This window comes from Guillardia theta (genome assembly GCF_000315625.1).
Source record: "Guillardia theta CCMP2712 unplaced genomic scaffold GUITHscaffold_222, whole genome shotgun sequence".
NCBI lineage: Eukaryota > Cryptophyceae > Pyrenomonadales > Geminigeraceae > Guillardia > Guillardia theta.
In genome coordinates, this window is record NW_005434454.1 from 63,418 (window position 1) to 74,306 (window position 10,889).

General features: G+C 52.6%; 4 protein-coding genes across 4 annotated transcripts in view; 2 read left to right on the forward strand and 2 right to left on the reverse strand.

Moving 5' to 3' along the window:
* Positions 1 to 689, forward strand: part of GUITHDRAFT_156301 (hypothetical protein) — a 3,721-nt gene extending 3,032 nt beyond the window's left edge. The window contains exons 16-18 of the mRNA XM_005819465.1: positions 267 to 308; positions 359 to 457; positions 574 to 689. Of these exons, the coding sequence (XP_005819522.1) occupies positions 267 to 308; positions 359 to 457; positions 574 to 633 (201 nt within the window). The 3' untranslated portion in view covers positions 634 to 689. The remainder of the gene's footprint in view (positions 1 to 266; positions 309 to 358; positions 458 to 573) is intronic.
* A 780-nt stretch (positions 690 to 1,469) lies between these two features.
* On the forward strand, positions 1,470 to 2,345 carry GUITHDRAFT_43422 (hypothetical protein; the record flags this gene model as incomplete). The annotated part of the gene is made up of 1 exon (XM_005819466.1): positions 1,470 to 2,345. A coding segment is annotated over one exon (876 nt), but the record flags the coding sequence as incomplete, so codon positions are not given.
* A 50-nt stretch (positions 2,346 to 2,395) lies between these two features.
* GUITHDRAFT_160324 (acetyl-CoA acetyltransferase) lies at positions 2,396 to 5,018 on the reverse strand (the record flags this gene model as incomplete). The annotated part of the gene is made up of 15 exons (XM_005819467.1): positions 2,396 to 2,681; positions 2,727 to 2,892; positions 3,034 to 3,099; positions 3,432 to 3,476; positions 3,519 to 3,572; positions 3,664 to 3,751; positions 3,799 to 3,839; positions 3,899 to 3,958; positions 4,009 to 4,086; positions 4,140 to 4,225; positions 4,276 to 4,326; positions 4,381 to 4,529; positions 4,578 to 4,672; positions 4,723 to 4,822; positions 4,978 to 5,018. 15 exons carry the CDS (start codon positions 5,016 to 5,018, stop codon positions 2,629 to 2,631), a joined length of 1,173 nt encoding a protein of 390 aa, XP_005819524.1. The 3' UTR covers positions 2,396 to 2,628.
* Positions 5,019 to 7,505: 2,487 nt separating this feature from the next.
* Positions 7,506 to 9,548, reverse strand: GUITHDRAFT_121297 (hypothetical protein; the record flags this gene model as incomplete). Its single annotated transcript, XM_005819468.1, has 1 exon — positions 7,506 to 9,548. One exon carries the CDS (start codon positions 9,546 to 9,548, stop codon positions 7,506 to 7,508), a length of 2,043 nt encoding a protein of 680 aa, XP_005819525.1.
* Positions 9,549 to 10,889: the final 1,341 nt, after the last annotated feature.

A 10,889-nucleotide genomic window follows, 5' to 3' on the forward strand; every position in this document is an offset into this window, starting at 1 on the left:
GATTTCAGTTCAGAAAAATTGTCCTCCTCCTCCTCCTCCTCCTCCTCCTCCTCCTCCTCCTCCTCCTCCTCCTCCTCCTCCTCCTCCTCCTCCTCCTCCTCCTCCTCCTCCTCCTCCTCCTCCTCCTCCTCCTCCTCCTCCTCCTCCTCCTCCTCCTCCTCCTCCTCCTCCTCCTCCTCCTCCTCCTCCTCCTCCTCCTCCTCCTCCTCCTCCTCCTCCTCCTCCTCCTCCTCCTCCTCCTCGTTCGTCACTGACTGATGAGCTAGGCTGAGGACACATCGGTAGTTTTCGAGATCCCCATGGGAACGGTGAGGCTTGTAGGAGGGGATCAAGTTGTGCTCTGATACTCTGAGAGCAGGGAAGGATCATCTATCTTGGGTATGATTATTCAGAGCCTGTCACTCCTTGGGTTCATGCCCTGATTGCCTCCACCATGTTCAACGATTATGACTTCAAGGTGACTCGTTGGGCTCCACTGCACCCCTTTTCCTCCTTCCCTGTCTCTCTGCTCCCTGCTCCCTGCTCCCTTCTTTTCTCCCTCTTGCAGCCATCCGATGACTCGGGCGATGCCAGGCGCCTCCACCAGAGCACATGGCGCGGTCGGTCAATCGGTGGGGAGTCAAGGACAACTAAGCTATGTAATCCTATCAATGAATCTCTAGCCGGGATCCGCCGGTCTCTGGCTTCTGAAACAGTGCCGCTGCATCATTTTGCCTTTAGTGCTCAGTTCTCGACTGACGGTGGCACCGGGACTCGAGTCAGTTCCGATTCCTGAACTTGGCTAGGTGGCCACTTAGTACGGTAGAGCCCGGAGTCCGGCGGGCCCGGGGTCGGTTCGGCGACTGTACGAGTCACGGTTACGGTCGGGCCGGGCCGGCGGCTGTCACGTGCGGTCAGCCACCGTCAAGCCTGGTCACCGTCCGGGTGAACGTCACTCTGAGTGGAGTCACAGTGCCTAGCAAGCGAGTACCCAGAAGCCGGCAGACCGGAAGGGGGAATGTCGGGACGCGTGCATGCTCAGTCAAGCGTAGGAGGAGGAGGAGGAGGAGGATAAGACAAAAGGGAAAGAGGACGCGAACGAGGACACATCACAGAACAAGCACGAGGAGAGTAGGTTCAGGAGAGGAGGAGGAGAAGACTGTAGCAGGAAGGGAGCCCAGAGGCAGATATTCACGCCCTCGTTGCTGACGGCACGAAAGTTCAGGATAGGTTAGCACCAAGGAGGAGGAGGAGGAGGAGGAAGAGGAGAAGCAGGAGCAGGAGGAGCAGGATATTCTATAGAGGAAGAGAGATAAAAGGAGAGGATCATGGTTTGCTCCTACGACGAACTTCCTATCCTGGATGTAGAATTCGACCTATTGCACCCGTTTCAATCTGCTCAGGAGGTCGTGCAGAGATTGTGGCCTTTCCTTGGCGAAGATGTGAGATGTTTTCAAGCTCTACACCATGACGATGTTCATGTTGTCGAGGGAGGCATCACCAACAAGTTATTCAGAGTTTGTATGGCAAAGACAGCAGGTGGCAACGTACCCAGATCAGTTTTGTTGAGGGTTTTCGGAGATGGCGGGATGATAGATAGAGTGGCAGAAACCAAATGCTTCGTCGAGCTCTGGGAGGCTGGGTTGGGGCCCAAGTGCTATGGAAGGTTCAAGAACGGCAGGATCGAGGAGTACTACGAGGACGTCAAGACGTTGACATGTGACGACCTGAGCGAAGAAACGATATCGCGCGCGATTGCAGAGCAGTTGGCCAAGACTCACAAGACCATGAAGCTCCCTCAAGACAGCAGCAGACCGACTCTCTTCACGCAGATGCGCCAGTGGCTGGTGCAGGCAAGGGGCAGTCACGACGACATGGTGTCTCTGGAGCCAGACTTTGACATTTCGTTGAAGTGGCTCGAGGAAAGGATCGCGGAGTTTGAAAGCTCCATACAGGACAGCTTCGCCGTCGTGTTCTGCCACAATGATCTTCTCGCTGCTAACATCCTGCAAGAGCTGGCGGACGGGAAGCTTCACTTCATCGACTTCGAGTACGGCGGGGCCAACTACAGCGCCTTCGACATTGCCAACCACTTCAACGAGTGGGCAGGAGGTACAGACACTGGTCGGCCTGACTACTCCAAGTTCCCGACAGAGCAGCAGATGGCGAGATTCTGCTCGCACTACCTCCGTGAGCTGCACGGGAGCGACAAGGTGGAGAGCGAGGTGGCAGGGCTGCTGCAGGAGGTGAAGATTTTCCTGTCGATTAACCATCTGTACTGGGGGCTGTGGGCGATCAATATGGGGACGTCGATGGGTAGCGCCTCCTTCCCTTACTTCACCTTCGCAAGGCACAGGTTGGAGCAGGTGAGAGAGGAGGAGGAGGAGGAGGAGGAAGAGGAGGACAGGAGGTGGTTGGCGGCTGAAGCTTTTATGACAGTGCATGAAAGGGATGCCGAAGGCTTGATAGCGTGTCAGTGACCTCGATAGCTCTTTGACTTTCCTCGCTCAATCGTCGATAGAGCCGATGCTCGTCCTTGTACGCCTCCTCTGTAAATTACGAAAAGAATTCTCCATCCCCCGCCTTGTACGAGCTGCTGCAAAGGAGACATGCAGGGAAAAACTCGAGAGCGGCTTCCTTGTCGCAGGGTCAAACCCTCTCGAGGACGATGGCGGACGCTCCTCCTCCTCCGTTGCAGATGCCTGCGGAACTTCAACCCCCACCCACCGCCAACTCGCTGAGCTCACTGGCTGCTCCGATCGTCTTGTCCGTCCTGATGAGGTTGTGGATGAGGGTGGTGACGATACGAGCTCCAGAGCACCCGATGGGATGGCCCAGCACGACTCCACCTCCCGATATGTCAACCTTGCTGGGGTCGATGTTGAGGATCCTCTGGTTGGCGATGGAGACCACCTGGATGCGGTGGCAGTCAGCGAAGCAGAGGGGATGAGAGCAGAAGGAGGGGAGGGGAAGAGGAGGATGGGGAAGGAAAGGTGGAGTAGAGAGGAGGAGGGATTGTTGGGCAGGTAGGGACGAGAACGTGAAGCGTCTGACCGAGAAAGCCTGATTGATCTCGAACAAGTCAACGTCATGCTTGTCCATACCAGCGATCTTGAAGGCCTGTAGAATGATCTCAGTGGAACAGTCAGGGAACGAGCCGACTCCGGGGTGAGTGAGATTATGTTGTGATGTTGAAGAAAGGAGTGGTAGCAGAGAAGAGAGAACAGCGCTGTCGATGATGATGACAATGACGATGACGATGACGATGACGACGACGACGACGACGACGACGACGACGACGACGACGACGACGACGACGACGACGACGACGACGACGACGACGACAACGACGATGATGATGATGATGATGATGATGATGATGATGATGCGGAGGAGGAGGAGGAAGAGGAGGAAGAGGAGGAAGAGGAAGAAGAGGAGGATGGGTTGTGGACCTTGGCAAGGGCAAGTGAAGGAGTTGTTGTGAAGTCGATAGGAGCCTTGTTTCTTGTCAGCACTTAAAAGAAAGAGAGCATGCAAACCTGTTCCGCGTCTGCAAAGGAGACGATCCGAACGAGAGGCTTGAGGTTGAGCTCCTGCAACAAAAATTCTCGCTTACAACAACCTGTCGCTTTGCCAATGAAGGAACAGCAAGAGGATGAGAGGGGCAGGACGGGCGGGACTTACTCTCGCCATTGCTTGCGACATGACCACAAGGGCTGAAGCCCCGTCGTTGATCGAGGACGAGTTTGCTGCCGTCACCTTCCCCTGTGATCTGTTGAGCTGGGGAGCGTGTCTCTTCCTCTCACCTCAGGAGCTGGCTTGAAAGCCGGCTTCAGTTGTGCGATCTTTTCTATCTTCACCTGGGAACAGAGTGAGCACAATCCTCCTCAGTTCGACCCTTTGCTGACGATCGATTCACCTTCTTCGGTTCCTCGTCTTCTATCACGATTTCTTCTCCTGCACGGCTGATAACTCGGACCTGGCCATCGGCATCATGTCGACGGTTGTTCGAACCTACGACACCTGTACCGGAACAATCTCTTCTGCGAAATGTCCATGCTCAATCGCATTGATTGCGCGCTTGTAAGATTCGACCACATGATCGTCCTAGAGCAGCAAACAAGCATCAAACAAACTTCCATGTCGTACATCACAAACACCATCTCTTCACGAGATATTGCAAAGTCCTTGGCGCATTTCTCAGCACAGATCCCCATGTGATGGTCCCCATAAGGGTCCCATAGCCCTGTGCACACCTCTCATACTCGGTGGGAGCGAGCGAGCGAGCGAGCGAACCGTCAAAGATGAGCGAGTCGACAAGCTTTCCATCACCATACCGATAACCTCCTAGCGTACACGTATCAGATAACTTCCACGAGCTTCATGTTGGCGAAACCCAACCGAATCTTGCTTTGTCGATCAGGTATGGCGCGTTGCTCATGGACTCGAAACCACCGACGACAGCAGCGCTGCATTGCCCGAGCATGATTCCCATGCTTGCCAGGCTGATGGACTTCATCCCTGACGCGCAGACCTTGTTGACTGTGGTGCTGCCACCAAGGTAAGCAGAGCACGGATCAGTGCACTTGCCCGCGTACCAGATCGTCTCCTGCGGTAGGCCAGCTCCCATGGCTGCCTGCCTGGCTGGCGCTTGACCGACTCCTGCCTGGCAGACGTTTCCCATATAGACTTCCTGACGGCTCCTCGTCAACGACAAGTTGAGGAGCTGTTCAACATGTCTACCTCGATATACTTGGCAGGGAGGTCTATCTTGCCCAGCGCTCCTTTGATGGCTTCAGACCCCAGCTTCGGAGCCTTCACTTGAGAGAGAGATCCGCCAAAACTGCACAGAGAGCATGATCAATGTCTGGCTCATCTGTCGACAGGCCGATGCCTCCCTTCCAAACCACTACAACTGTGCAACTGAAACAGGAAGTGTGCAACTGAGACATAGCGCATGCAGGGTGAAGTTTGTTCTTGCACGAGGTATCGTCTCACCTTCCGATGGGTGTTCTCACAGCACTCACGATCACTGGCATGTCTTCTCTTCTCATCGTCGCCATCCCTCGCCGGCATCCTCGCCCGACCTCCCGCCACCCCATGCGCCCCATCGCCATTGCAACTTTGGCTGCAACTACAACTTTCAACGTTTATCAACTTTGACCATCCAAACTTTCGTTTCAACATTTGAACCGTGTGAACTTTGAAACTTTGTACTAACTTGTAGTACTGTCCTCCGTACTGATTTTTAACTTAACTTTGAGAGTCACTGAAACAGTACTGGCTGTGCCGGGCTGCTTCAGTCAGGGCCGGGCCCGGGGTTTCCGGGCCGGGCGGGGCCCACTGCCACTTGCCAGTAACTCAGAGCCTTTTAAGTTACTGAAAATCAGTACTCCGTACTTACGAGCCTGAGGACCTTGAATCAGGAGAGTCGACTTGCCCCCGGTGACACTGGCCCACGGGCCCGGGCGCCACTCAGCCGATGTGGCTGTATGAGCCCGGAGGTACTACCGGTACTTCTGTACTCAAAGTTAGGCTACCCGGTAGTACTACCCTGTAGGATCCGAGCCCTGAGGGAGAACATTTACCATGGCCCGGCGCAGCCGATGGTGCAGGCGGTAAACCATGTCCGGGAGGTCATCGCCGTGCCACGGTGAGTGGAGGAGGTACTAAGAGGAGCGGCTCGAACTCCCGTAGCGGCGGCGTAGCATCATGCCAGTGTACCGTCGCAGATGTCGGAACCTGGGTTTCAGGGGAGGCGTAGCGCCCCGGCCCTGTAACGTGATCCGACATGGCGGGGGAGCGGCGATTGTCAGAGGAAAGGAGGAGAGGAACCAAAGATAGTGACAGGCTGTGATAGCAAAGTAGGGAGGTATGCGCTTAAAGAATCGTCCTTGTGCCATAGATTTACGTGAATGGCTCTTGTTGTGATCAGTGAGGTGTGGAGGGTTTGAGCCTGGGAAGTGAAAGAAGTTGAGATCAAGACAAAGTTGATGAAACTCTTTTGATTCGCCCAGATGTGGTGTAACTGTACTTGTCAGCCGAGCGTTACCTTCATAGTTGGAGTTCATCATGGATAGCTTGAGATGGTTGGGATTGCAGCAATGACGGGGAAACAGAGGGACAACGAGAAAAGAAGGTGAGGTGAGGAGAAGGGAATGCTATGATCATTCATAAGTGCGTCAGGCAACCCGGCTCATAGCGGAAGACGGATCAAGAGATGTTTCTCAACAACAAGAGGAATCTGAGGAGTTCAGAAACATTGTATCCGAACGAGATGCAGAAGTTTGTCGATCTTCGCTACGATCAAGGTCGGCAAGGAGGGGATTTGACACATGAAATCGATGAACTTCCAATCCTCTCCCCTACCCGCTGCCCCTCCTGCCAATGTTGCATCCAGGCAACCTTGCTGTCTCCTTCATGATTACATGCCTTACTCTCTCCTCGCAGAACCGAGCTCTTCGAGCAGAGTTGTACAAGCAGAGACAGGCCTTCGTACAGAGCGAAGAGAAGAAAGGTTTCCTCATGAAGCAGTTAGAGGAGGCACTTCAGCTTCTAGAACGACATTCAAAGGCAACTGACATCTCATCTGTGCCTCTTTCACTCCTCATCTTCTCTTGCAGCTCTCCTCTGCCTTGCAAAGATGTTCTGACCAACGGAAGACGATGCAGACTGGAAGCGAAGAGGAGGACAAACGAGGATCAAGTGAGACCAGCAACCTTGTTGTTGATTTCACATGGAGCCGTTGGTAGTCTCGTGCTGATAGCCAAAATTTCTTTCTTGATGGAGATTGTCTCAATGTCTGAATGAGATTCGTTGCTGATGGAAACTTTCTAAGATCTTCAAGATAGCGAGGAGATTCAGGAGCAGCGTGCGGAAGGCAGCTGTACAAGTCAGGTAGCAGGGGGTAGCGAGGCAACGAAGGTAAGGGAACGTGCCAAGGTGGGAGGGCTGTTGCCTGACAGGACTGTAGGAGGATGGTGAGAAAAACAGAGAGATGGAGGAATTGAGCAGGAGGGTACAACAACTCGAAGAAGATAATGCAAGGCTAATGAAGGAGAAACATGACCTTGAGGTAGCCCACAAGAGGACGGTACAGTCTGGATGCGCGTGTGAGAGGTAGCTGACGAAGTTACCAGATGAAGTTCGTAGAGAATCACCTGCAGACGTCCAGTGCGTCACCAAGAGCAAGTCCTGCCAAAGAGAAGAGGAGCTCTAGTCCAGCTGGAGGGTCAAAACATCCGTCTACACCTTCCAAGGAAAATGTCTCGAAGGGGAGCAGGAGCAAGACGGCAAATATCGGCAATGAGGGTTGAGGTGAATTGCAGCGGGGGATGTTTCAATCCTTGATGTTTCATTGATGAAGAAATTTTAGAAAGATGAACAAGCTCAAAAAATCCTTCGAAAATTCTACGGGGATTGAGGAAAAAACCTGACAATAAATTGTCCTACCTTGACATAAAGATAACAGAAAACTTGAGATCCGCTTTCATACATCGTGATTGCTCGGTGAGAAAGGCCATGTGCTATCTGCGAAGATGGTCCAGCCCGACCTGCTTGCCTTCGCCCCAGTACTTGGCGATGCTCTTGAACTCGTCCCAGTTCTCCGACGAGATCTGGATGGCCATGGTTCCCGATGGTTGAGCTACCGGAAAGGCGAGGATGACCTCGGGAGAGTTGGGAGTTGCGTTCGCAAGGAGATTGAGCCATTCGAAGCGGAGGACGCCTTTCTCCTCCCCGAACTTGGCGTCGAGGATCGACCTTCCGGCACGCATCCACGAGTTCCAAACGAAGAGCTTCGGGTAAGGTGACTTCTCTGCTGCAAGCTTCTCCTCGTTGAATTTGGGCAGATTGTGCTCGAGAATGTACAGGCCGTTGTTTACTGCCTTGCGGATATCCCGCGCGACTGCCAACACGTTGCCTTCAAGCAGCAGCTGCATAGAGATGTACACGTTGATGTCCACCACGGCATTCCCGAAGAAGTCCTCGCTCAGTCCTCGTTTGCGCCTGTCAGTCAAGACGATGATGTGAGCATATGGCATCGCCTGCGGGCCCTTGCGATGCGGTGCTAACGCACAGGCGCATTGCGCCATCAAGATGTCGTTGGTGCTCAGTCGATCACTTGGCGAGCAGTACTGGGCCTTGACCGTGCTCAGAAACTGAGTATTGAGCTCGTACCTTAGCATTCGGATCTGGTGCGGCGGTGTGATCGGAGGAGGCATCGAGGGTCTCTCATACATACATGGTGGCAAGTTGCTGAGCGAGCTGGCAAGATTTGTTCCAAACTTTTCTTTCAGCAACGAGTATTCCTGAGACCAGTGGTTCAAGAAGATTCCATAGGTGATGGCATCTCCCAGCACATGATCGAAACAAACGACAAAGACGCATCCGTGACTGGGATCATTGCTGAGTAGGATGAAAGCCTGGAAGAGAGGAGGCCGCTCTGTGGATTCGTTCGAGACAGGCCTGTATTCATTGCATGCGTTGTACCACTGATTCATGTCCGATAGGATGTGGGGTTTCACTAAGATTACTCGAAGCGTGACTTGTTCAGAGGCAAGATGAAAACAGAGTTTGCCTTGATAATGACAAATCTTGCTCGTGATCGTCGGAAATTTTTTCACGACGTCATCAAGACTCTGAAGCAGCAACGAAGGGTCAAGAACATGTTCAAACTTCAATGCTATCCTTTGAATTGCAGTTGGATTGGTGACGTAGAATTCATCGTTCCAGCAAATGGACTGGAAGCGATGGATGGATTCCTTAGGCTTGCGCAGAATGAGTGCCATGCAAGCCCCTGAGCTGTTTGGTTGTGAGTTCTTGGAGTAATTCGTGCTGTCTGAAATCGTACTAGGAAGACTGGCAGGCATATTCATAGCGTGCGGGACATTTGCTGACCTTGAGAATGTCTGTCCCTGAAAATCGGAAGCATGTGGAGAATTCGGCATGACATTTGGCGTTTGCATCGGCACGGGGGTAGGGAAACTCATCGCATTCCTGCTCGAGTAATTCTGTCCACCGAATTCCATCGGGCGGGAAGTGCTTGGTGTCACAGTTGATACATCGACTCGGACTGGATTCGGCATGCTTTGAGCCGCTCTAGGATAAGACTGTGCGTAATACGCTGAAGGTGCACTGTTCTGCAACACATTTCGTCTATCGACCGGGAAGAAGTTCGAGGAGTTCGCTGGACTCGAATTCGTGTATGACCTGGCAATCTCTGCTGAATTGTAGTTTTCCTGCACGTATCTAGCCTGGGGATAGCCCATTACGAGGTGAGGGTATTGCTCAGTGTTGTACGGGCGAGCTTGTTGAGTTTCATAGCTTGAAAGCTGGTTGCTCCTTTCCATGAAGTTGTTCTTGGGACTAATTTGGGCAAAGGAGTGGCGGCCTTGATAGCTGAGGCCCTGGTACTGCATTGGAACAGCTTGCACGGTGTTGGGCTGTTTTTCCATCTTGTAGAGCGAAGAGTTCAAAAGGGTCGTGTAGACCATGGGATTTGGAGCTTGATCGACCATGTTTTTGGGAGAGTAAGAGTAGTTCGATGCCAATTCATATGAAGAGACCATGGCAATGATGCTTAGAAGCAGACGAACAGAGAGGTTCTGGGACTATGGATGCGATCTTACAAACTGATCTCGGGTCTTTCTCAGTGAGGCTGTCAAAGAGTGGACAAGTCTGCACGAATGAAGTAAGCGCACGGGACAGCCATTCATATCAAGTTAATGAACATGCATCCCACTTTCATTTTGCTGTCCTCTGTCTCCTCTGTCTCCTCTCCCTCCTCTCCCTCCTTTCCCTCCTTACCTCGCATGCCGTCGGGTGGCTGTCTCCTTCGCTCCTGGCAGGAACTAAGGAGCAATAGAGGTGGGGTATTCTGGGGGTTCATGGAATTTAGAGGGGTAGGGGTCCAACAGATACTTTCATTCGTGGCAAAGTGGTGGGTATCATGATGGTAAGTTTGGGGTAGTAGTATAAAATCCATTCCGTATTTCTGGGTGGGTCATCTATTGAATTGAATTTCGAGGGGGTGGGGGTACAAGTTTTGCAGAGTAACCAAGGTTACCCCTCGGCACTAATAAGTGGGTCATCCAGGGTAGGGGTACAGATTTGGATAGGCTGATAGGGGTGGGGTGGGGATGTGTCGTAGGTGGGGTAGTGGTGTATTGAGGGGTGGGTAGTGAAAACTTGGGGAGTAGTGAGGAGCGTCCGAAAGTGAAGGTTTTCATGAAACAAACTTGGACGGGGGTAGGTGGTATCCCCACCCTAGGAGGGTGCTGTCGAGACGAGTTGTCAGAGGGGTGGGTGGTCTTCTATGGAATCCTCGTCGCATCCCAGTAACAGGGGTAGGGAGCAGATGGTAGATGCAGAGGGTAGTAAGTACCCCCTTCAAACAAGTCAGAAGGAGGGGTATGTGTGCACTTTTGAGATGAACATTCTAACAAGGTCAGAGGGTAGGTGGGGTAGTATGAGAACCGGGTGATTGCAAGCACCTGACCTTCCAAGTTAGCTAGGGTCATACCCGGGGAATTTTGTAACGGCTCTATCACCGGGTGTCAAACTGGTAGGTAATAGGGGTGGTCATGAAAGAAGAAGGGGTGGGGGGTATCACTCTTTGATGCAATGGAGCTGTTGAGGGTGGGGTAATTATTAAAGGGTGGGTCCTTCAAGGACATCAGTGGGGTGGTCAAGAAGTAGACGGACTCCCCGGAGACGGAGAATTTACTAGAAGTTTTGTTGGTTGCGAATAATAAAGTTAATTTTTGTATACAAATATTAGTTTAGTAATATATTTGTTTACTAAATTGAGGGGTATGTCCACCTTCAGTCCCGGCTAAATTGTTTTAAAAGAGGGGTGCATTGAAAGGGGCGGGAGGGGTGGGGTGGGGTACGAATTCGGAGTTGCATCT